The 26,597-nt window shown below is 47.8% G+C and overlaps 1 protein-coding gene across 1 annotated transcript in view; it reads left to right on the top strand.

The window, feature by feature from the left end:
- dpf1 (D4, zinc and double PHD fingers family 1) overlaps positions 1–26,597 on the top strand; it is a 46,410-nt gene that overhangs the window by 17,370 nt on the left and 2,443 nt on the right. Inside the window, exons 6-9 of the mRNA XM_038974270.1 lie at positions 1,844–1,939; positions 3,266–3,344; positions 3,793–3,924; positions 26,383–26,502. Of these exons, the coding sequence (XP_038830198.1) occupies positions 1,844–1,939; positions 3,266–3,344; positions 3,793–3,924; positions 26,383–26,502 (427 nt within the window). The remainder of the gene's footprint in view (positions 1–1,843; positions 1,940–3,265; positions 3,345–3,792; positions 3,925–26,382; positions 26,503–26,597) is intronic.

Below are 26,597 nucleotides of genomic sequence, written 5' to 3'. Positions count from 1 at the left end.
CTGTCTATGGGTCTCTCTCTGTCTATGTGTCTCTCTCTGTCTATGTGTCTCTGTCTATGTGTCTCTCTCTGTCTATGTGTCTCTCTCTGTCTATGGGTCTCTCTGTCTATGTGTCTCTCTCTGTCTATGTGTCTCTCTCTGTCTATGTGTCTCTCTCTGTCTATGTGTCTCTCTCTGTCTATGGGTCTCTCTCTGTCTATGGGTCTCTCTCTGTCTATGGGTCTCTCTCTGTCTATGGGTCTCTCTCTGTCTATGTCTCTCTCTGTCTATGTGTCTCTCTCTGTCTATGTGTCTCTCTCTGTCTATGGGTCTCTCTCTGTCTATGGGTCTCTCTGTCTATGGGTCTCTCTCTGTCTATGTCTCTCTCTGTCTATGGGTCTCTCTCTGTCTATGTGTCTCTCTCTGTCTATGTGTCTCTCTCTGTCTATGTGTCTCTCTCTGTCTATGTGTCTCTCTCTGTATATGGGTCTCTCTCTGTCTATGTGTCTCTCTCTGTCTATGTGTCTCTCTCTGTCTATGTGTCTCTCTCTGTCTATGTGTCTCTCTCTGTCTATGTGTCTCTCTCTGTCTATGGGTCTCTCTCTGTCTATGGGTCTCTCTCTGTCTATGGGTCTCTCTCTGTCTATATGTCTCTCTCTGTCTATGTGTCTCTCTCTGTATATGGGTCTCTCTCTGTCTATGTGTCTCTCTCTGTCTATGTGTCTCTCTCTGTCTATGGGTCTCTCTCTGTCTATGTGTCTCTCTCTGTATATGGGTCTCTCTCTGTCTATGTGTCTCTCTCTGTCTATGTGTCTCTCTCTGTCTATGGGTCTCTCTCTGTATATGGGTCTCTCTCTGTCTATGGGTCTCTCTCTGTCTATGTGTCTCTCTCTGTCTATGTGTCTCTCTCTGTCTATGGGTCTCTCTCTGTCTATGGGTCTCTCTCTGTCTATGGGTCTCTCTCTGTCTATATGTCTCTCTCTGTCTATGTGTCTCTTTCTGACTCTGTGTCTCTTTCTAACTCTGTGTCTCTTTCTGACTCTGTGTCTCTTTCTGTCTCGGTGTCTCTTTCTGACTCTGTGTCTCTCTCTGTCTCAGTGTCTTTCTCTCAGTCTATCTCTCTGTATCTCTATCTCTCTCTCTCTGTATTGCTCTCTCTCGCTCTCTCTGTATCTCTCTCTCTCTCTGTATCTCTCTCTCTCTCTGTATCTCTCTCTCTCTCTGTATCTCTCTCTCTCTCTGTATCTCTCTCTCTTTCTGTATCTCTCTCTCGCTCTGTGTATCTCTCTCGCTCTGTGTATCTCTCTCTTTCTCTCTCTCTCTGTGTATCTCTCTCTCTCTCTCTCTCTCTCTCTCTCTCTCTCTCTCTCTCTCTCTCTCTCTCTCTCTCTCCCCTCTCAATTCAATTCAATTCAAGGGGCTTTATTGGCATGTGAAACATGTGTTAACATTGCCAAAGCAAGTGAGGTAGATAATATACAAAAGTGAAATGAACAATAAAAATGAACAGTAAACATTACACATACAGAAGTCCTCCTCTCTCTCTCTCTCTCTCTCTCTCTCTCTATGTATCTCTCTCTCTCTCTCTCTCTCTCTCTCTCTCTGTGTATCGCTCTCTCTCTGTGTATCTCTCTATTTGTTTTTGTCCCATGTATGACGTGGTCCCTGTTTTATTGTACTGTTATCCAGTTGCAGCACCAGGAATTCACTTCGGTAGCTGCACGTTCTTTACTGGGGGGCTGGTGGAGGTGCTAGACTTATTTTGAGGGTGCTTCAGCACCGGCAAGCCCCTCCCCGGAGCTCCCCCCTGCTGATATCTCATCTGAGCTGCTCCTCTGATGTTCTGGTGTGTCTTCTGCTTCAGAAGCTGCTGGTCGGTGATTTCCCCCATGAACTGGAAGCGGAGGAGATGGAAGAGGATGTCCCCAAACGCAAGAACCGCAAGAACCGCGAAGGACGGGTAAGACAAGTGAAACACACAGGAAGATACAGCCATCTACTGTACCTGTATGCTGTCACTGCATAGGGCAACATGTTCCTCTCGCAAATACACAAGTGCTATGAGTTAATGCACCGTAACATTTGACATAAATGGGAGATCTGAAACTTCCGCTTCCAATTGCATTGCATGTAGTGTGTATCCATGTGTATACCAAACCTGATTCAACTAAACTTCCTTCTCACATTTTGCTCATATTGTAATTTCACTCCTCCTGTCTATTTGAAATGTTACTGTATTTGAAATGTTACTGTATTTGAACTGTTACTTGAATTTCACTCATCCTCTCTTTTCTCTTTCAACTTCCCGTTAACACTTTGCTATTTATCAAGAGAAGTAACTTTTAGAAAAAACATTTAATGGAGGTTAAACAGCCGGTCAGCTGATCCATCGCCCTGAATGAGACAGTTACAGGCTTCCTCCCTCCATCCAGTTCCCTTCACATTTCAGAGAGCTAGCTGACTCTCTTGTCTAGTACGTAGGACCCACTGCGAGTTATGCAAACTCCAGCCTCTCAAGTGGTGCTATCAATTCCTCATGGAAGCCCTCTCTCTCCTCCTGCTGTACTGAGATGGTGAGGGGAAGCATCGGCAGCTCCTTAGTCCATTCTAGCTCCTCTCCTCTGCTCTGGCTGGCTCTCTTCTCTCCTCTTCTGTTCTCTTCTCCTTCCGGCTCCTCTCTCCTGCCCGCTCCTCTTCTCTCAGGCTGTCAGCGGTACAGTAGCAGCCGTGCACTAACTACCAAGAAGCCATCATTCCCCCCCCCCCCCCCCCCCCCCCCCCCCCCCCCCCTCTCAGCTGTAAAGATAATACACATATGCATTCATATCGCAGTTCCCTATACTCAATTCGTACATTTTGGGAGGGAGGGTGGGAAAAAGTCATTATTGCAAGTGTATTAGTAGTGTATGAATTGTCGTGTGGGCATTAGATACAGGACATTGTATGCACAGTATTTCGACATGCAGTGAGTTATCAGATCACGTACGTGGACGCATTCTAAATAACTCTTATTAGACGAGAAAGGCGTCTCTCTCTCTCCGTCCTGTGTGAAGCCTCGCTGCAGGCTGTAAGACTGTATCTGTCATCCAAACAGCTATGTTGTTAATTGGAGCTTGAAGTTCCCTGGTAGGTGTCATCAACCCCGCCTGTCTGAGGAAAGAGTGATTAGAGTGAGGGGGGGGGGGGCACCTGTTAAAGTAGCAGATGATTATGGTGTGTAGGAGTATTGTGTGAGTGTATGTGTGTGTGTGTGAACTCCGTTCACCCGTCTGTGTTCTCGCTGCAGGCCTGTGGTGTAGGGGGTATGAAGAAGAGACAAGAACTCAGCTCCATTGAGGACAGGGACAAGCCGTACGTCTGTGACAGTGAGTATCACGCACGCACACACACACACACACCATGTCTAAGAGCCATAGACAACATTCTTACTGTAGCCTAAACTACGCTGGCAAGCATATGGCTGCTGTCTCGACTCTACACAAAGCAAGCAATTCTCTCACTGCCAATGTTATGAGGACAACTGCTCTAGTGGGAATGAGAGCGCTGTTAAGGCTGCTAGAACAACAAGCATTTAACGGGAACACTATAGAGCAATATATAGAGCAATATTCAAACTGAAACGGCGACATGGCATTAGCTCGTGATGGATACAGCATGCATTCATTGTGAGTGTATCTATTTTCAGTGGCGCACGATGGAATTCACTAATCTTTTACTGATAGATGTGGTATAAGTATGTTATGCTGATTGTATTGGGCTACATTTAGTTATGTCTCTTGATTTTGTGCGCGTGTGTGTGTGTGTGTGTTCCAGTCTGTGGGAAGCGCTATAAAAACCGTCCGGGCCTGAGCTACCACTACACTCACACACACCTAGCGGACGAGGAGGGAGAGGAGGACTCTGAGCGACACACCCTGCCCTTCCAGCGCAAGAACAACCACAAGCGTGAGTTCATGTGTTACAGTGTGGTCTACGCTCTACCCTGAGGCTGACTGCTGCACTATGTCATGTGTTACAGCGTGGTCCACGCTCTACCCTGAGGCTGACTGCTGCACTATGTCATGTGTTACAGCGTGGTCCACGCTCTACCCTGAGGCTGACTGCTGCACTATGCCATGTGTTACAGTGTGCTCTACGCTCTACCCTGAGGCTGACTGCTGCACTATGCCATGTGTTACAGCGTCCTCCACGCTCTACCCTGAGGCTGACTGCTGCACTATGCCATGTGTTACAGCGTGGTCCACGCTCTACCCTGAGGCTGACTGCTGCACTATGCCATGTGTTACAGTGTGGTCCACGCTCTACCCTGAGGCTGACTGCTGCACTATGCCATGAATTACAGCGTGCTCTACGCTCTACCCTGAGGCTGACTGCTGCACTATGCCATGTGTTACAGTGTGCTCTATGCTCTACCCTGAGGCTGACTGCTGCACTATGCCATGTGTTACAGCGTGGTCCACGCTCTACCCTGAGGCTGACTGCTGCACTATGCCATGTGTTACAGCGTGGTCCACGCTCTACCCTGAGGCTGGCTGCTGCACTATGCCATGTGTTACAGTGTGGTCCACGCTCTACCCTGAGGCTGACTGCTGCACTATGCCATGTGTTACAGCGTCCTCCACGCTCTACCCTGAGGCTGACTGCTGCACTATGCCATGTGTTACAGCGTGGTTCACGCTCTACCCTGAGGCTGACTGCTGCACTATGCCATGTGTTACAGCGTGGTCCACGCTCTACCCTGAGGCTGACTGCTGCACTATGCCATGTGTTAGTGTGCTCTATGCTCTACCCTGAGGCTGACTGCTGCACTATGCCATGTGTTACAGTGTGGTCCACGCTCTACCCTGAGGCTGACTGCTGCACTATGCCATGTGTTACAGTGTGGTCCACGCTCTACCCTGAGGCTGACTGCTGCACTATGCCATGTGTTACAGCGTGGTCCACGCTCTACCCTGAGGCTGGCTGCTGCACTATGCCATGTGTTACAGTGTGGTCCACGCTCTACCCTGAGGCTGACTGCTGTACTATGCCATGTGTTACAGCGTAGTCTACGCTCTACCCTGAAGCTGACTGCTGCACTATGTCATGTGTTACAGCGTGGTCCACGCTCTACCCTGAGGCTGACTGCTGCACTATGCCATGTGTTACAGCGTGGTCTATGCTCTACCCTGAGGCTGACTGCTGCACTATGCCATGTGTTACAGCGTGGTCCACGCTCTACCCTGAGGCTGACTGCTGCACTATGCCATGTGTTACAGTGTGGTCCACGCTCTACCCTGAGGCTGACTGCTGCACTATGCCATGTGTTACAGCGTGGTTCACGCTCTACCCTGAGGCTGACTGCTGCACTATGCCATGTGTTACAGCGTGCTCTACGCTCTACCCTGAGGCTGACTGCTGCACTATGCCATGTGTTACAGCGTGCTCTACGCTCTACCCTGAGGCTGACTGCTGCACTATGCCATGTGTTACAGCGTGGTCCACGCTCTACCCTGAGGCTGACTGCTGCACTATGCCATGTGTTACAGCGTGCTCTACGCTCTACCCTGAGGCTGGCTGCTGCACTATGCCATGTGTTACAGCGTGGTCCACGCTCTACCCTGAGGCTGACTGCTGCACTATGCCATGTGTTACAGCGTGGTCCACGCTCTACCCTGAGGCTGACTGCTGCACTATGTCATGTGTTACAGCGTGGTCTACGCTCTACCCTGAGGCTGACTGCTGCACTATGCCATGTGTTACAGCGTGGTCTACGCTCTACCCTGAGGCTGACTGCTGCACTATGCCATGTGTTACAGCGTGGTCTACGCTCTACCCTGAGGCTGACTGCTGCACTATGCCATGTGTTACAGCGTGCTCTACGCTCTACCCTGAGGCTGACTGCTGCACTATGCCATGTGTTACAGCGTGCTCTACCCTGAGGCTGACTGCTGCACTATGCCATGTGTTACAGCGTGGTCCACGCTCTACCCTGAGGCTGACTGCTGCACTATGCCATGTGTTACAGTGTGGTCTACGCTCTACCCTGAGGCTGACTGCTGCACTATGCCATGTGTTACAGCGTCCTCTACGCTCTGCCCTGAGGCTGACTGCTGCACTATGCCATGTGTTACAGCGCCCTCTACGCTCTACCCTGAGGCTGACTGCTGCACTATGCCATGTGTTACAGCGTGGTCCACGCTCTACCCTGAGGCTGGCTGCTGCACTATGCCATGTGTTACAGCGTGGTCCACGCTCTACCCTGAGGCTGACTGCTGCACTATGCCATGTGTTACAGCGTGGTCCACGCTCTACCCTGAGGCTGGCTGCTGCACTATGCCATGTGTTACAGCGTGGTCCACGCTCTACCCTGAGGCTGGCTGCTGCACTATGCCATGTGTTACAGCGTGGTCCACGCTCTACCCTGAGGCTGACTGCTGCACTATGCCATGTGTTACAGTGTGGTCCACGCTCTACCCTGAGGCTGACTGCTGCACTATGCCATGTGTTACAGCGTGCTCTACGCTCTACCCTGAGGCTGACTGCTGCACTATGCCATGTGTTACAGCGTGGTCCACGCTCTACCCTGAGGCTGACTGCTGCACTATGCCATGTGTTACAGCGTCCTCCACGCTCTACCCTGAGGCTGACTGCTGCACTATGCCATGTGTTACAGCGTGGTCCACGCTCTACCCTGAGGCTGACTGCTGCACTATGCCATGTGTTACAGCGTGGTCCACGCTCTACCCTGAGGCTGACTGCTGCACTATGCCATGTGTTACAGTGTGGTCCACGCTCTACCCTGAGGCTGACTGCTGCACTATGCCATGTGTTACAGTGTGCTCTACGCTCTACCCTGAGGCTGGCTGCTGCACTATGCCATGTGTTATAGCGTGGTCCACGCTCTACCCTGAGGCTGACTGCTGCACTATGCCATGTGTTACAGCGTGCTCTACGCTCTACCTTGAGGCTGACTGCTGCACTATGCCATGTGTTACAGCGTGGTCTACGCTCTACCCTGAGGCTGACTGCTGCACTATGCCATGTGTTACAGCGTGGTCTACGCTCTACCCTGAGGCTGACTGCTGCACTATGCCATGTGTTACAGCGTGCTCTACGCTCTACCCTGAGGCTGACTGCTGCACTATGCCATGTGTTACAGCGTGCTCCACGCTCTACCCTGAGGCTGGCTGCTGCACTATGCCATGTGTTACAGCGTGCTCTACGCTCTACCCTGAGGCTGGCTGCTGCACTATGCCATGTGTTACAGCGTGGTCCACGCTCTACCCTGAGGCTGACTGCTGCACTATGCCATGTGTTACAGCGTGCTCTACGCTCTACCCTGAGGCTGACTGCTGCACTATGCCATGTGTTACAGCGTGGTCCACGCTCTACCCTGAGGCTGACTGCTGCACTATGCCATGTGTTACAGCGTCCTCCACGCTCTACCCTGAGGCTGACTGCTGCACTATGCCATGTGTTACAGCGTGGTCCACGCTCTACCCTGAGGCTGACTGCTGCACTATGTCATGTGTTACAGTGTGGTCTACGCTCTACCCTGAGGCTGACTGCTGCACTATGCCATGTGTTACAGCGTGCTCTACGCTCTACCCTGAGGCTGACTGCTGCACTATGTCATGTGTTACAGTGTGGTCTACGTTCTACCCTGAGGCTGACTGCTGCACTATGCCATGTGTTACAGCGTGCTCTACGCTCTACCCTGAGGCTGACTGCTGCACTATGCCATGTGTTACAGCGTGCTCTACGCTCTACCCTGAGGCTGACTGCTGCACTATGCCATGTGTTACAGCGTGCTCTACGCTCTACCCTGAGGCTGACTGCTGCACTATGCCATGTGTTACAGCGTAGTCTACGCTCTACCCTGAGGCTGACTGCTGCACTAAGCCATGTGTTACAGCGTGGTCCACGCTCTACCTTGAGGCTGACTGCTGCACTATGCCATGTGTTATAGCGTCCTCCACGCTCTACCCTGAGGCTGACTGCTGCACTATGCCATGTGTTATAGCGTGGTCCACGCTCTACCCTGAGGCTGACTGCTGCACTATGCCATGTGTTACAGCGTGCTCCACGCTCTACCCTGAGGCTGGCTGCTGCACTATGCCATGTGTTACAGTGTGCTCCACGCTCTACCCTGAGGCTGACTGCTGCACTATGCCATGTGTTACAGCGTGGTCCACGCTCTACCCTGAGGCTGGCTGCTGCACTATGCCATGTGTTACAGCGTGGTCCACGCTCTACCCTGAGGCTGACTGCTGCACTATGCCATGTGTTATAGCGTGCTCTACGCTCTACCCTGAGGCTGACTGCTGCACTATGCCATGTGTTACAGCGTGGTCCACGCTCTACCCTGAGGCTGACTGCTGCACTATGCCATGTGTTACAGCGTCCTCCACGCTCTACCCTGAGGCTGACTGCTGCACTATGCCATGTGTTACAGCGTGGTCCACGCTCTACCCTGAGGCTGACTGCTGCACTATGTCATGTGTTACAGTGTGGTCTACGCTCTACCCTGAGGCTGACTGCTGCACTATGCCATGTGTTACAGCGTGCTCTACGCTCTACCCTGAGGCTGACTGCTGCACTATGCCATGTGTTACAGCGTGGTCCACGCTCTACCCTGAGGCTGACTGCTGCACTATGTCATGTGTTACAGTGTGGTCTACGCTCTACCCTGAGGCTGACTGCTGCACTATGCCATGTGTTACAGCGTGCTCTACGCTCTACCCTGAGGCTGACTGCTGCACTATGCCATGTGTTACAGCGTGCTCTACGCTCTACCCTGAGGCTGACTGCTGCACTAAGCCATGTGTTACAGCGTGGTCCACGCTCTACCCTGAGGCTGACTGCTGTACTATGCCATGTGTTATAGCGTGCTCTACGCTCTACCCTGAGGCTGACTGCTGCACTATGCCATGTGTTACAGCGTCCTCCACGCTCTACCCTGAGGCTGACTGCTGCACTATGCCATGTGTTACAGCGTGCTCTACGCTCTACCTTGAGGCTGACTGCTGCACTATGCCATGTGTTATAGCGTGGTCCACGCTCTACCCTGAGGCTGACTGCTGCACTATGCCATGTGTTATAGCGTGGTCTACGCTCTACCCTGAGGCTGACTGCTGCACTAAGCCATGTGTTACAGCGTGGTCCACGCTCTACCTTGAGGCTGACTGCTGCACTATGCCATGTGTTATAGCGTCCTCCACGCTCTACCCTGAGGCTGACTGCTGCACTATGCCATGTGTTATAGCGTGCTCCACGCTCTACCCTGAGGCTGGCTGCTGCACTATGCCATGTGTTACAGTGTGCTCCACGCTCTACCCTGAGGCTGACTGCTGCACTATGCCATGTGTTACAGCGTGGTCCACGCTCTACCCTGAGGCTGACTGCTGCACTATGCCATGTGTTACAGCGTGGTCCACGCTCTACCCTGAGGCTGACTGCTGCACTATGCCATGTGTTACAGCGTGGTCCACGCTCTACCCTGAGGCTGACTGCTGCACTAAGCCATGTGTTACAGCGTGGTCTACGCTCTACCCTGAGGCTGACTGCTGCACTATGCCATGTGTTACAGCGTGCTCCACGCTCTACCCTGAGGCTGACTGCTGCACTAAGCCATGTGTTACAGCGTGGTCTACGCTCTACCCTGAGGCTGGCTGATGCACTATGCCATGTGTTACAGCGTGCTCTACCCTGAGGCTGACTGCTGCACTATGCCATGTGTTACAGCGTGGTCCACGCTCTACCCTGAGGCTGACTGCTGCACTATGCCATGTGTTACAGTGTGGTCTACGCTCTACCCTGAGGCTGACTGCTGCACTATGCCATGTGTTACAGCGTCCTCTACGCTCTGCCCTGAGGCTGACTGCTGCACTATGCCATGTGTTACAGCGTCCTCTACGCTCTACCCTGAGGCTGACTGCTGCACTATGCCATGTGTTACAGCGTGGTCCACGCTCTACCCTGAGGCTGGCTGCTGCACTATGCCATGTGTTACAGCGTGGTCCACGCTCTACCCTGAGGCTGACTGCTGCACTATGCCATGTGTTACAGCGTGCTCTACGCTTTACCCTGAGGCTGACTGCTGCACTAAGCCATGTGTTACAGCGTGGTCCACGCTCTACCCTGAGGCTGACTGCTGCACTATGTCATGTGTTACAGTGTGGTCTACGCTCTACCCTGAGGCTGACTGCTGCACTATGCCATGTGTTACAGTGTGGTCCACGCTCTACCCTGAGGCTGACTGCTGCACTATGCCATGTGTTACAGTGTGGTCCACGCTCTACCCTGAGGCTGACTGCTGCACTATGCCATGTGTTACAGCGTCCTCCACGCTCTACCCTGAGGCTGACTGCTGCACTATGCCATGTGTTACAGCGTGGTCCACGCTCTACCCTGAGGCTGACTGCTGCACTATGCCATGTGTTACAGCGTGCTCTACGCTCTACCCTGAGGCTGACTGCTGCACTATGTCATGTGTTACAGTGTGGTCTACGCTCTACCCTGAGGCTGACTGCTGCACTATGCCATGTGTTACAGCGTGCTCTACGCTCTACCCTGAGGCTGACTGCTGCACTATGCCATGTGTTACAGCGTGCTCTACGCTCTACCCTGAGGCTGACTGCTGCACTAAGCCATGTGTTACAGCGTGGTCCACGCTCTACCCTGAGGCTGACTGCTGCACTAAGCCATGTGTTACAGCGTGGTCCACGCTCTACCCTGAGGCTGACTGCTGCACTATGCCATGTGTTACAGCGTGCTCTACGCTCTACCCTGAGGCTGACTGCTGCACTATGCCATGTGTTACAGCGCGCTCTACGCTCTACCCTGAGGCTGACTGCTGCACTAAGCCATGTGTTACAGCGTGGTCCACGCTCTACCCTGAGGCTGACTGCTGCACTATGCCATGTGTTACAGCGTGCTCTATGCTCTACCCTGAGGCTGACTGCTGCACTAAGCCATGTGTTACAGCGTGGTCCACGCTCTACCCTGAGGCTGACTGCTGCACTAAGCCATGTGTTACAGCGTGGTCCACGCTCTACCCTGAGGCTGACTGCTGCACTATGTCATGTGTTACAGCGTCCTCCACGCTCTACCCTGAGGCTGGCTGCTGCACTATGTCATGTGTTACAGCGTGGTCCACGCTCTACCCTGAGGCTGACTGCTGCACTATGCCATGTGTTACAGCGTGGTTCACGCTCTACCCTGAGGCTGACTGCTGCACTATGCCATGTGTTACAGTGTGCTCTATGCTCTACCCTGAGGTTGGCTGCTGCACTATGTCATGTGTTACAGCGTGCTCTACCCTGAGGCTGACTGCTGCACTATGTCATGTGTTACAGCGTGGTCCACGCTCTACCCTGAGGCTGGCTGCTGCACTATGCCATGTGTTATAGCGTGCTCTACGCTCTACCCTGAGGCTGGCTGCTGCACTATGCCATGTGTTATAGCGTGCTCTACGCTCTACCCTGAGGCTGACTGCTGCACTATGTCATGTGTTACAGCGTGGTCCACGCTCTACCCTGAGGCTGGCTGCTGCACTATGTCATGTGTTACAGCGTGGTCTACGCTCTACCCTGAGGCTGACTGCTGCACTATGCCATGTGTTACAGCGTGGTCCACGCTCTACCCTGAGCCTGACTGCTGCACTATGCCATGTGTTATAGCGTGCTCTACGCTCTACCCTGAGGCTGACTGCTGCACTATGCCATGTGTTACAGTGTGGTCTACGCTCTACCCTGAGGCTGGCTGCTGCACTATGCCATGTGTTATAGCGTGCTCCACGCTCTACCCTGAGGCTGGCTGCTGCACTATGCCATGTGTTATAGCGTGCTCCACGCTCTACCCTGAGGCTGACTGCTGCACTATGCCATGTGTTACAGCGTGCTCTACGCTCTAACCTGAGGCTGACTGCTGCACTATGTCATGTGTTACAGTGTGGTCTACGCTCTACCCTGAGGCTGACTGCTGCACTATGCCATGTGTTACAGCGTCCTCCACGCTCTACCCTGAGGCTGACTGCTGCACTATGCCATGTGTTACAGCGTGGTCCACGCTCTACCCTGAGGCTGACTGCTGCACTATGCCATGTGTTACAGCGTGGTCCACGCTCTACCCTGAGGCTGGCTGCTGCACTATGCCATGTGTTACAGCGTCCTCCACGCTCTACCCTGAGGCTGACTGCTGCACTATGCCATGTGTTACAGCGTGGTTCACGCTCTACCCTGAGGCTGACTGCTGCACTATGCCATGTGTTACAGCGTGGTTCACGCTCTACCCTGAGGCTGACTGCTGCACTATGCCATGTGTTACAGCGTCCTCCACGCTCTACCCTGAGGCTGACTGCTGCACTATGCCATGTGTTACAGCGTGGTTCACGCTCTACCCTGAGGCTGACTGCTGCACTATGCCATGTGTTACAGCGTGGTCTACGCTCTACCCTGAGGCTGACTGCTGCACTATGCCATGTGTTACAGCGTGGTCCACGCTCTACCCTGAGGCTGACTGCTGCACTATGCCATGTGTTACAGTGTGCTCTCTCTCTGTCTATGCCATGTGTTACAGTTCCCCTCTCTACCCCGGCCCGTTCCATGTCCGAGGCTGGTCATTTACACTGAGCAAGGTTGCATCCCAAATGGCACTTTGTAGGGAATAGGGTGTCATTTGGGACGCAGACAGAAACACAGCTGTAGTCGTCCCCACATCAATGTCCTTGTAGAAAAATAGCCATTTACCTCCTGGAGTTAATTGGCTGAGTGCTGGTTTAGATTGGCCTGTCTTAGTGGATTGTCCGTCACTGGGTCCGGGTACTGATGCTTGTGTGTTCTGTGTTGTGTCGTGTGTGTGCTGCAGTTTTAGGACTCTGCAGGGTGAAAGAGAAGACATTGGTTGCATTTGAGAGGTTTATTATCCTCTCTTCTCCTCCTGCTACACACACACACACACACACACACACACACACACACCAATACATGCACAAAACTCAATCCTCTTGTGAAATGAAAATAGAAGCCTATTGTTTGTGTGGGTGTTTCTATCTTATGGTTTTCCCAATATGCTAAGTGTCAAGTTGCAGATGCACCCCCTCCTTTATATTACACCATATATAATCATATTAATATGAATGGTTATAATGGAACAGGTCCATACATTATTCATGTAATATTCTCCCTAAAAGATGGCTAGACTAGAGTCTGTAAGCCTGGTCCAGGCAAAGTTAAAGGAAAACTCCACCCAAAAAACTATCTTTTAGTATTTGTTTCATTAGTCCATTGTTGATATAGTCCCAGAATGTTTTGCATGTCCGCCATCAAGTTTTCAAGACATATTTTGAAATGCAGAACTTTCAAAATGCAGAAACCCGAATGGAGTAGAAGATTTGCTGAAATTCAAAGTCTCTTTCTTCTTTTAAATTTAGTTATTTTACCTCCCATCATTCTTTCCCTCTCTCCGTTTCCCATCAGTTTGATGAATGACAGATTATTCCACAAGGAGATGAGATTCTCTCTTTCCCTCTCCTCTCTCTCATAGTTTACCATGCTTTCTTTCCTTTCCTTTCCCTCTTCTCTCTGACTCTCGCTCTCTCTCCATTTCTTTCTCTCTGCTTTTGTCTTATGATTTATCCATTGCTTGTTTTTTTCCTTCATTTTTTCCTATATTTATTTCCATTGCAGGATTTGAAGCCGATTGTTCAAATGAACTGCAGCATAAAAATTCATGGCTGCCTCTCGATTTTTTTTTTTTCTTCATAAAGTGACAGAGGCAGGGGGGGTGGGGGCTGGGGGCTGGTTTTGGGCATTGATGTGACGGGGGATTGAGGAGGGGGAGAGGAAGGGGAGGAGGGTGGGGTGTTTACTTTAGAGGTCGGCCCTCTGGTGTGCACCTGAAAATTGGTTTTGTGAGCAGAAAGAGTCAAGCCAGTTCTCGTTAAGTCCTCTCGCCAAAACAGAATTGAGATTCCGAGTCTGGTTTATCTGGACGGACAGACGGTCGGAGGAGTGAGAGCAGGAGGGGGGATGGAGGGATGGAGGGGTGTAACATGTAATTGAGCCCTTTGAAGGTCAGCGTCCTTTTGTTCCTGTTTTTCTTTTTATATATTTATTTATTTAAAATTCTTTCCCAGTTTCACCTCGCTCACAAAATGGCTTCACTCGCCTTGCGCCGCCACTGTGAGAAGGAATCCTTGTGATCAGCTATAAGGACAAAATTAATTATGTATCAAACCTAAAATGGCGTCTCTTTTCTCTTTCTCTTTTTCTCGCTCTCTCTGTCTGTCTGTCTGTGGGGTAGACTACTATATGTGGAATGAGATCTATGGAGTCTGGTGGTTGGTTCTGTTCCAGCGTATTCACATCTGATGAAAGTCCTGCAGTAAGAGAGAGCGCGAGTGGTCTTTTTAATGAGAGTCTGGTGACAGTGACAGTGGAGGGCCTGTGTCACTGTGTCATTGTAGGGACGGCGAACGTTCAGGCAGCTGCACAGACACTATAGAAGCTCCAGTCTAGAGTGCCCAGTTCAATTGTATGTAATTGTTGCAATATTTTGTGAGTGGGCAACATATACTATCATCCAAAATGGACAAGTTGAATTATTTTGCCATATGAAATGACTTTATAATGCGCTAATGTGGACAGTTTGTGTTACTACCTTACACAAACTCGCATTTACAATTGAGTGATTTTTACCTCAAATTGTTGATGTTAATATAACAGTTTATAGTCATCAAGATAAAACTAAATCAATTTCTTTAAACAGATTAATACACTGAACGAAAATATAAACACAACATGTAAAGTGTTGGTCCCATGTTTCATGAGCTGAAATAATAAGATCCCGTACGCACAAAAAGCTTATTTCTCTCAAATTTTGTGCACAAATCTGTTAACATCCCTGTTAGTAAACATTTCTCCTTTACCAAGATAATCCATCCACCTGACAGGTGTGGCATATCAAGAAGCTGATTCAACAGCATGATCATTACCCAGGTGCATCTTGTGCTGGGGACAATAGAAGGCCACTAAAATGTGCAGTTTTGTCACACAACACAATGCCACAGATGTCGCATGCTGACTGCAGGAATGTCCACCAGAGCTGTTGCCAGATAATTGAACGTTCATTTCTCTACCATAAGCCGCATTCAATGTCGTTTTAGAACATTTGGCAGTACATCCAACCGGCCTGACAACCGCAGACCATGTGTAACCACGCCAGCCCAGGACCTCCATATCTGGCTTCTTCACCTGCGGGATCATCTGAGACCAGCCACCTGAACAGCTGATAAAACTGAAGAGTATTTCTGTCTGTAATAAAGCCCTTTTGTAGGGAAAAACTAATTTTGATTGGCTGGGCCTGGCTCCCAAGTGGGTGAGCCTATGCCCTCCCAGGCCCACCCATGGCTGCACTCCTGCCCAGTCATGTGAAATCCATAGATTAGGGCCTAATTTATTTATTCCAATTGACTGATTTCCTCATATGAACTATAACTCAGTAAAATCATTGAAATTGTTGCATGTTGCGTTTTATGTTTTTGATCAGTGTATATTTGGTACCATTGATTTACTCACACGCACCTGTCCGTCACATTATTTAAAACGCAGTTGTGAAATTCAAACTCAAATGGCAAGGGAAAATGGGGGCGCTCTCTTTATAAAATCCGCCGGCCACAAACAAATACGTGGATTTGACATTCAAGCTATCACTCAAAGAGCCCTGTATCTATTTAGAGCCAAATACATTTGAACTGAGTTTTTCATGGAGAGGTGATTCAGTGAAATTATCCAGTCAAAAAAGTGTTGTATTTCCTTCTGCTTATTGTCCAGCTACTGTAAACATTGTCCCACAAGGAAGTGAGTTGATAAAACCAGGTTCTCATCCATCGACAGGTATATCTAGTATACACAGAGCACAAATGGCACATGTAGTGGCAGTGAATTGTCCCAGTACCATTGATTTCCATACAATATTGACATGAGTGATTCATCTGCGCACGCTATTGATTACAGTAGAACAAGCTAATCAATTTTAGTCTGGAATGGCCGCTTGGTAAATTTGATGAAGTTAAGGTACTAATTTAGCAATATACAAGTTATCTGAACACGTGTGTGTGTGTGTGTGTGTGTGTGTATGGGGGGGGGGGGAGTAATTGTATGTATTAGTCTTCAACATATCACAACTTTTTTCAGCATATTGATTATGAATTTATTTTGACTTTTAAAACCGGTGTTTTGACACTCGGCTATATACAGTTGAAGTCGGAAGTTTACATAAACCTGAGCCAAATACATTTGAACTGAGTTTTTCACAATTCCTGACATTTAATCCTAGTAAAAATTCCCTGTCTTAGGTCAGTTAAGATCACCACTTTATTTTAAGAATGTGAAATGTCAGAATAATAGTAGAGAGAATGATTTATTTCATCTTTTATTTCTTTCATCACATTCCCAGTGGGTCAGAAGTTTACATACACTTAATTAGTATTTGGTAGCATTGCCTTTAAATTGTTTAACTTGGGTCAAATGTTTCGGGTAGCCTTTCACCAGCTTCCCAGTTGGGTGAATTTTGGCCCATTCCTCCTGACAGAGATGGTGTAACTGAGTCAGGTTTGCAGGCTTCCTTGCTCACACACGCATTTCAGTTCTGCCCACAAATTTTCTATAGGATTGAGGTCAGGCTTTGTGATGGCCACTCCAATACTGTGACTTTGTTGTCCTTAAGCCATTTTGCCACAACTTTGGAAGTATGGTGGGGTCATTGTCCATTTGGAAGACCCATTTGCGACCAAGCTTTAACTTCCTGACTGATGTCTTGAGATGTTGCTTCAATATATCCACATGATATTCCTTCCACATATGATGCCATCTATTTTGTGAAGTTCACCAGTCCCTCCTGCAGCAAAGCACCCCCACAACATGATGCTGCCACCCCTGTGCTTCACGGTTGGGATGGTGTTCTTCGGCTTGCAAGCCTCCCCCTTTTCCTCCAAACATAACGATGGTCATTATGGCCAAACTGTTCTATTTTTGTTTCGTCAGACCAGAGGACATTTTTCCAAAAAGTACGATCTTTGTCCCCTTGTGCAGATGCAAACCGTAGTCTGGCTTTTTTAAGGCGGTTTTGGAGCAGTGGCTTCTTCCTTGCTGAGCGGCCTTTCAGGTTATGTCGATATAGGACTCGTTTTACTGTGGATATAGATACTTTTGTACCTGTTTTCTCCAGCATCTTCACAATGTGGGTGGCAGGCAGCCGGCAGGTAGCCTAGTGGTTAGAGCGTTGGGCTAGAAACCGAAAGGTTGCTAGATCGAATCCCCGAGCTGACAAGGTAAAGATCTGTCTTTCTGCCCCTTAACAAGGCAGTTAACCCACTGTTCCTAGGCCATAATTGAAAATAGGAATTTTTTCTTAACTGACTTGCCTAGTTAAATAAAGGTAAAATATTTTTTTTTAATTACATTTGCTGTTGTTCTGGGATTGATTTGCACTTTTTGCACGAAAGTACTTTCATCTCTAGGAGACAGAACGCGTCTCCTTCCTGAGCGGTATGACGGCTGGTCCCATGGTGTTTATACTTGCGTACTATTGTTTGTACAGATGAACGTGGTACCTCCAGGCATTTGGAAATTGCTCCCAAGGATGAACCAGACTTGTGGAGGCCTACAATTTTTTTCTGAGGTCTTGGCTGATTTCTTTTGATTTTCCCATGATGTCAAGCAAAGAGGCACTGAGTTTGAAGGTAGGCCTTGAAATACATCCACAGGTACACCTCCAATTGACTCAAATGATGTCAATTAGCGTTTCAGAAGCTTCTAAAGCCATGACATATTTTTCTGGCATTTTCCAAGCTGTTTAAAGGCACAGTCAACTTAGTGTATGTAAACTTCTGACCCACCGGAATTGTGATACAGTGAATTATAAGTGAAATAATCTGTCTGTAAACAATTGTTGGAAAAATGACTTGTGTTATGCACAAAGTCGATGTCCTAACCGACTTGCCAAAACTATAGTTTGTCAACAAGAAATGTGTGGAGTGGTTGAAAAACAAGTTTTAATGACTCCTACCTAAGTGTATGTAAACTTCCGACTTCAACTGTATAAAAAACAGGAAGCAGCAACAGTATAATTTTCAACATATGTTTGAGGAATCTATAATTGTACTTTTAACATTATTTTTTGACATGAATCAACTGAATCAGGTAAAAACTACTGAATGACCCCAAAAACTTGCTATGATTTATTGATTTTGATGCTATTAGTGAAATACTGAAAAATGAGTTTGTCCTGGCTAGTCATTGTGTCCGTACTGTAGCAGACAGGTACAGAACAGAGTAGCCTATAGAGGAGACTGAGTAGTGATACAGGCTGGGTTCAGAGCGAGAGAGGACATGGGTGGTGGGGGCGTGGCAGTACTGTCAAGACAACACAGACCCGGAACATACAAAACACACCACCTGAACACACTACATGATCAGCATAGTCAGTCCCAGTTGCTCAGTCCTTTGCTTGCTGTAAACGGGGCTGGGACTTTGCCTACCAGATTGCCCCACCTTGGTAAGGAATGTCTCTTATTAGAGTGAAAACCATTCTGGGCTTTACCAAGTTAATTCTTCAACCTCGACCATCACCTTTAGCTGTAATTCTGGTCTGGTTTCTTCCTGAACTTTCCACATGCTGGTGCCAGTGCCGGTACAGTAGCTTCCTACATAGCCAGACCAGCTCACGCTGCCTGCCGCCCCGCCACTGCACTGCCTCCTCTACTGCAACAAAGCAGGAAGGGAAAACGGCTGTTGCCTAGCAATCTGGTTGCTATAGTGACAGGCTGGGTTCCCTCCTAAAGAGTATGTTGTTATGTACATTGAGTAGGGAGGGGAAGAGGGGAGGGAGTGAAATTTGGCTTTGGAGGGGTTGAAACGGAGGGGGCAGAGGAGTTCATTAAATGCAACAGAAAGAAGAAAGCGAGAGAGAGAGTGAAAGAAGGAGAGTGAGAGTAAAGAATTCTCTTTATGATTTATCATATATATTACCCCAGACAGGGAGAAGGCAGGCTGATATTGCACTGCTTCATTTGGTATTCTGTATTAACAGAGGAGAGACTTGCTGGGTTAGGATTGGATCCTCAGTCATTTGGCCATCTTAGTATAACCCCCCCCATCCTGCTCATGAAAACATGTCTGTCTGTCGGAGCCTAGACACACACACACACACACATACACACACACAAACACCCTATATCTTACTAGGATATCTTATATGTACTGTACTGTATATCTATGTTGCTGTCTAAATTCCAGCGTTTCCTCAGTATTGATTGGGCGGGTCAGACAATGGGACCTAACTGCGGCTAAGAGTCTGAGTTTAGGGGCTTTTTAAACAGGATTTTACATTGTTGAACAATAGTGAAGACATCAAAACTATGACCAAAAAAAGTGTTTAACAAATCAAAATATATTTTATATTTGAGATTCTTCAAAGTAGCCACCCTTTGCCGTGATGATAGCTTTGCACACTCTTGGCATTCTCTCAACCAGCTTCACCTGGCATGCTTTTCCAACAGTCTTGAAGGAGTTCCCACATATGCTGAGCACTTGTTGGCTGCTTTTCTTTCACTCTGTGGTCCAACTCATCCCAAACCATCTCAATTGGGTTGAGGTCGGGGGTTTGTGGAGGCCAGGTCATCTGATGCAGCACTCTATCACTCTCTTTCTTGGTCAAACAGCCCTTACACAGCCTGGAGGTGTGTTGAAAAACAAATGATAATCCCACTAAGCGCAAACCAGATGGGATGGTGTATCACTGTAGAATGCTGTGGTAGCCATGCTGGTTAAGTGTGCCTTCAATTCTAAATAAATCACTGATAGTGTCACCAGCAAAGCACCCCCATAAAATCACACCACCTCCTCCATGCTTCACGGTGGGAACCACACATGCAGAAAATAGGTCAAATAAAGAAAAACCCTTGAATGAGAAGGTGTGTCCAAACCTTTGACTGGTACTGTATATATATATATATATATGTATATATATATATAAATAAATACAGTTGTATGTACTGTTTGTGTATTTGCTACAGACAGAGGGAGCCTCTTATGCTGCCATTGATTTATTTTTAAAATTGTTAACCTTTATTTAACTTGGCAAGTCAGTTTTAAGAACAAGTTCTTATTTACAATGATGGCAGGGGCAGAACGACAGATTTTTACCTTGTCATCTCAGGGATTCGATCTTGCAACCTTTCAGTTACTAGTCCAACGCTCTAACCACTAGGCTACATGTCACCCCAGAGCATGTGCAGGTCAGTGTGATTACAGTGCAGCCAAAGATCAAGTTTTATTATGCACCAAAATCTCCACCGTCCTCTCGCTTTACAATGTCATTCTGTTTCAGACCCACAATGCACTGGGACTTACGCAACCTACTGACTGGACAGGGAAGAGAAACGAGCATGTTATTGCATCGCGTCTTGCTGGTGTGTTTGTGTGCGCGTGCATGTGTGTTTAATAGCGAGGAAGAGATAGAGAATGGAAGAAGGAGGTGGAGACAGATGGTGTAGGTATTTGTGTGACAATAGATGATTGCAGCAACAAAAAAAAGTCTAATTTCCTCTGTGAAAGAGAGAAGCACAGACAGGATGAGAAAGAGGAAACGTTCCTCATGAGATATCTCATCTGTGACTGACACTTTTCGTCTGACTGACTCGGTCTCTCTCCCTGCATAATACTGGATCCATTGTCTCTCTGTGTGTTCGTGCTGTGTGTGTGTGTGTGTGTGTGTGTGTGTGTGTGTGTGTGTGTGTGTGTGTGTGTGTGTGTGTGTGTGTGTGTGTGTGTGTGTGTGTGTGTGTGTTAGCGCCACAGTTATGGATGAAGATCATCATGAAAATAAAGGAACCATCATAATCATCACTTCTTTTTTTTTAACTGCTTACTGAAGACTGGACGGCCGGGCATTTCTGCTGTAACATGGACTACAACATTTCTGCTGTAACATGGACTACAACATTTCTGCTGTAACATGGACTACAACATTTCTGCTGTAACATGGACTACAACATTTCTGCTGTAACATGGACTACAACATTTCTGCTGTAACATGGACTACAACATTTCTGCTGTAACATGGACTACAACGTGATGAAACTTTGTTGCTCCTTGCTGAAATAAGCGAGGTGTTGTATCAAACAAGTCTTCGGGTTGCCTAGGCAACGCCCTCCCAGCTCAAGCTTATATCATCAAATTTATGAAAACGTAGCCATTTAAGGTACACTACCGTTCAAAAGTTTGGGGTCACTTAGAAATGTCCTTGTTTTTGAAAGAAAAGCACATATTTTGTCCATTAAAATAACATCAAATTGATCAGAAATACAGTGTAGACATTGTTAATGTTGTAAAAGACTATTGTAGCTGGAAACGGCAGATTTTTTATGGAATATCTACATAGGCGTTACAGAGGTCCATTATCAGCAACCATCACTCCTGTGTTTCAACGACACGTTGTGTTAGCTAATCCAAGTTGATCATTTTAAAAGGCTAATTGATCATTAGAAAACCCTTTTGCAATTATGTTAGCACAGCTGAACACTGTTGTCCTGATTTAAAGAAGCAATAAAACTGGCCTTCTTTAGACTAGTTGAGTATCTGGAGCATCAGCATTTGTGGGTTCGATTACAGGCTCAAAATGGCCCGAAACAAATAACTTTCTTCTAGAACTCGTCAGTCTATTCTTGTTCTGAAAAATGAAGGCTATTCCATGCGAGAAATTGCCAAGAAACTGAAGATCTTGTACAACGCTGTTTATTACTCCCTTCACAGAATAGCGCAAATTAAATAGTACCCGCAAAACACCAGTCTCAACGTCTACAGTGAAGAGGCGACGCCGGGATGCTGGCCTTCTAGGCAGAGTTCCTCTGTCCAATGTCTGTGTTCTTTTGCCCATCTTAATCTTTTCTTTTTATTGGCCAGTCTAAGATATGGCTTTTTCTTTGCAATTCTGCCTAGAAGGCCAGCATCCCAGAGTCGCCTCTTCACTGTGGACGTTGAGACTGGTGTTTTGAGGGTACTATTTAATGCAGCTACCAGTTGAGGACTTGTGAGGCGTCTGTTTCTCAAACTAGACACTCTAATGTACTTGTCCTCTTGCTCAGTTGTGCACCGGGGCCTCCCACTCCTCTTTCTGTTCTGGTTAGAGCCAGTTTGCACTGTTCTGTGAAGGGAGTAGTACACAGCGTTGTACGAGATCTTCAGTTTCTTGGCAATTCCCCGCATGGAATAGCCTTCATTTCTCAGAACAAGAATAGACTGACGAGTTTCAGAAGAAAGTTATTTGTTTCTGGCCATTTTGAGCCTGTAATCGAACCCACAAATGCTGATGCTCCAGATACTCAACTGGTCCCCCAACATGACCACAAACTTTTGAACGGTAGTGTATATGTACAATTATATTCATACTCGTGTATTAATTAACCTGATGTCTTTCATGAAGGTTTTTGATTACATTATTATTTATTTTTTTCATATTCGAAAACCTTAATCGATGAATGCAAATATAATTGTACATATCTTAAATGACCCCGTTTTCATGAATTTGATGATATAAGCTTGACGCCCATTCAAAAACAGTATGGAAAATGAAAATGTATGGAAAACAAAAACACTATAACTGTCATCCAAAATTCCATGACCGTCACAGCCCTAGTGTGTGTATGCATTGGATGAGAGCTGATACTGAAGGATGGATTGGGGGCAGAGGGACTCTCATTCGTCACGTTAAAGAGAGAGGGTGGGGGTTGGGAGTGGAACAAGCCTTTAAAAGTTATTATGCAAAGACATGCTGGCTATAAATCTTGTGTGTTTGTGCGTGCGTTTGTCTCGGTGTGTGCTTGTGCGTGTATTGTGTATGAATGTGAGTGTATGTATACATTATATTAGTGTGTATCTGTATGTATGTGTGTCCTGGTGTGGTGCTCCCCTCATTAAGCAGCCTGGCGACAGGAGTGCAGTGTGTGTTTTCAACCTGATGCTTTGACACAGCAGCAGCCCACGTCTTCACTTCCCTCTCCTCTTCGTGTTCTGCCCTTCCTCTCTCCTCTTCCTCCTCATCTTCCTCTCATCTTCCTCATCATCTTCCTCTTCCTCCTCCTCTTCATCTTCCTCTCTCCTCTTCCTCTCTCCTCTTCCTCGTCATCTTTCTCTCTCCTCTTCCTCCTCATCTTCCTCTCTCATCTTCCTCTCTCTTCCCCCTCATCTTCCTCTCTCCCCTCTTCCTCCTCCTTTTCCTCCATCCTCCTCATCTTCCTCTCCCCTCTTCCTATTCCTGTCCCCTCTTCCTCTCCTCCTCCTCCTCTCTCCTCTTCTGTTCTATTTGCTCCCCTGCCATGCTGGAATGTGTTTTGTGTTGTGGGGAAGGCAGTGTGTAGGTGAGACTAGGAGCTGATCTGTGTCCCAGCATCATCACTGGTTAACCCTAGACTAGTAGGATTGCTTAAGTAAAACCCTGTTTTATTGTCAGGTGCAAAACCACACTAACTAAGCTAAGCTATCTAATAGTTGGCCCTGTGTATGAGTTTCAGCTCATTGTGCTGTATGTTTGGACCTGTGTGAATAGGGTTATGTTCATTGTGCTGTGTGTTTGGACCTGTGTGAATAGGGTTATGTTCATTGTGCTGTGTGTTTGGACCTGTGTGAATAGGGTTATGTTCATTGTGCTGTGTGTTTGGACCTGTGTGAATAGGGTTATGTTCATTGTGCTGTGTGTTTGGACCTGTGTGAATAGGGTTATGTTCATTGTATGTTCAGAAAACAGAGTGAATAGACATGGGTGAGAGAGCAAAAGAAGGAATGAAAGTGGGGAGGAGAGTGAGAAACAGAGAAAGTGAGAGCAGGCAACAGGTGCTTGTGGGTATTCCTGCGGAAGTGCTAATTCGATAAGGCTGTGGCCACTTTATCGACCAGCCAGTGCGGTATGGCTCTTAGGCTAGAGATTGTGCTAGAATGAGATTGTGAAAACTATAGGAGCAGCCTGTATTGAGAATGAGGGAGTGAGAAAGGGAGAGTGAGTTGGAGAGAAAAAGGAGAGCGCGGAGAGAGAGAGAGGGTTGGAGAGAGATCGGGAGAGTGAGAGATTGGAAAAGAGGAAGAGAGAGGGGATAGAGAGAGAGGCAGGGGGGATAGAGAGAGGTAGAGAAACTTATACTTAGAGAGAGAGATAGGTAGGCGAAGAGAGGGGAGAGAGATAGGGGGAGAGAAAGTGAGAGAAGGGAACGGAAGGGAGGGGAGAGATATGAGGGGGGTGTTTGAGGATTCATCTCTCTCCCCTAATTCCCAGTGGGTTCCGAGACACACTTAAAAGCTGTGAAGTGTGCTGTTCTGCCTGTATTCTCCCAGTAATTGGAGGGGTGTTACAGGAAAGGTGGAGCTGGAGTTGAGATGAAGGGAGGGAGGTGTGTATCACCCTTGACAACCTCAGGAACGTGCTACCGCTCTCGCACATGTTCTTTGTCTGTCTGCCTGTCTGTCTCTCTGTCTGGTTTGGTCTGTATGTCTCTGTCTCTCTGTCTGGTTTGGTCTGTATGTCTCTGTCTCTCTGTCTGGTTTGGTCTGTATGTCTCTGTCTCGCTCTTCCTCTCGCTTCGCTGTCTTGCCTCTCCCTCCCACCCTCGCTTTCTCCGTCTCCCTCCCCTCTCTCGCTCTCTTTTTCAATCCCTCGCTCTCTTTCTCTGTCCGTCTCAAGGATGTACTACCTCAGGTTAGCGTCTCAGACTTTAAGCATGGCCACAGGCATTTAATCATCGATGGGCTTTCCTTTCTGAGCAGGCAGGCCAGCGGGCAGCCTGCTCACTCACAGATGTGTCAGGGCTTGCTGATTCACTCTCAAGGGTCCTAACAGCCTCACGGTCTGCAGAGCCCGAGTGCAGCACTGTTTGTAGTATGTGCAGTTTGGCATATATTTTTATGTAACTGTGTGTGTATATACAGTTTTGCCCATCAGTGACTGTGGTAAAGCAGAGTCAGCGGTAGTCTGTTGAAATAAAAGACATAGAGAGCCAAAGGCTTTTTTTTTTTTTTTTTACTCAAAGTTACATATTTAATTAATTAACCTACATGCATAAAATATGTACATATTGTATGTAGTCCATACATACCTCTATGCCCAAGTGGCAAGTGTTGTAGATGAACGTGGGGATAGTGGTATGTTTGCCACAGTCCCCTGATAGTACGTAATGTACCACTCCACTGTACATTACTGCTCATCATTATACAATCCAGTACAGAGCTGCCTGGCTGGCTGCTGCGCTGGTACCATGGACAGCTCCTCTCTTCTTTTCTGCTACCCCCCCTCATCCTGATCAGAGTTTTTTATTTTTTTCTCTAGGGATTATAGACCAGCCCTCTGGAGTAGAAAACTCAATCTCCCCTCCACCCCTCCCCCAGCCACCATCCACCCTGGGCTGGATTAATGAGGGCCCTGGCTCTCCAAATCACACACCACACAGCCACTGATTACTCCACCATGAACACTGCTGTGTGTGCATGTGGGTTTATGTATTCGAGATGAATTCCTGTGTGTGTTGTCTAGTATACTGTATGTCGGTTTGTCTTCATCTGTCTTATGTGCGCCACTGGTGAGTCATTGTGATGTTCCTGTCCATTGCATTACATCTTAATACAGGAAAAAAGGACATATACAAATAGACTGTCCTGGTTATGTGATCAGATCTATTAAAGGTATTATGCAATCGACTGCAGTCAGTGAGACCGAGAGGATGCATGCAGGGAGACTTTCTTCTCCTTTAATGGTTATTCTAAAATGGCTTCCCACCGCGCACCTGCCGCTTGATGCACAGCAGGTCTGTACCAGCCCCCCCACCACTCCTTTGACAATATTAAACAGACCCCTGGGCCTCCCAATGGATTTCCCTCCCCATCTTCCTCCTCCCTTCCCTGGCTGAGCACGAGCTGGCAAGTCCCAGGCTTCAGCGGGCCTGCTGCTTGCTTTACCAAAACCAACATATGGAGGAGGGAGAGTCTTATCCAGCTGGGATGCTCTGCTGGCTGGAAGTCTCATATTCGCCATCTCACTCAATGTTTCCTGTCTCTGCCTCTTTCCCTCGTTATTGCTTTCTCTCTCTCTCTATCTTCCTCTTTCCCTCTCCAAACCAGCGATGTTCCTCCTACATCAGTCTAGTTCTAAGCCTGTTGAGTCCTCAGCTCTACACCAGCTTCAGTAACCCAGGTCATCAGTAACCACAGACCACAGCCATAGACTCAGTGCTCTAGGTCTGTGCTCAATGGAGCTTCATACAAATGCTGGATCAAAATAGAGCATAAAAATAAGAGTAATATGCAGCTTTTCTGTAAAAGAGTGTTTGTTATGGAAATAGCTCTATCGTATGTAACCAGTCCACCTGTGTGATTTCAGCTAAGAAAGCTGCAGACGGGTCGGTCATCCCTAACGGCTACTGTGACTTCTGCCTGGGCGGCTCCAAGAAGACCGGCTGTCCCGAGGACCTCATCTCCTGTGCCGACTGTGGACGCTCAGGTACGGACAGACAGACACTCCTATGGACTCCAGTTTTAGTTGGTTTTAAATGTGTAATTATTACACAGCCGTTATTATGTTTTAGAGTTATGGAA

This window comes from Salvelinus namaycush, chromosome 34, assembly GCF_016432855.1.
Source record: "Salvelinus namaycush isolate Seneca chromosome 34, SaNama_1.0, whole genome shotgun sequence".
Lineage (NCBI taxonomy): Eukaryota > Metazoa > Chordata > Actinopteri > Salmoniformes > Salmonidae > Salvelinus > Salvelinus namaycush.
Note: the sequence above shows the minus strand (reverse complement) of the source record. Positions and strands in the feature narration are given on the sequence as shown.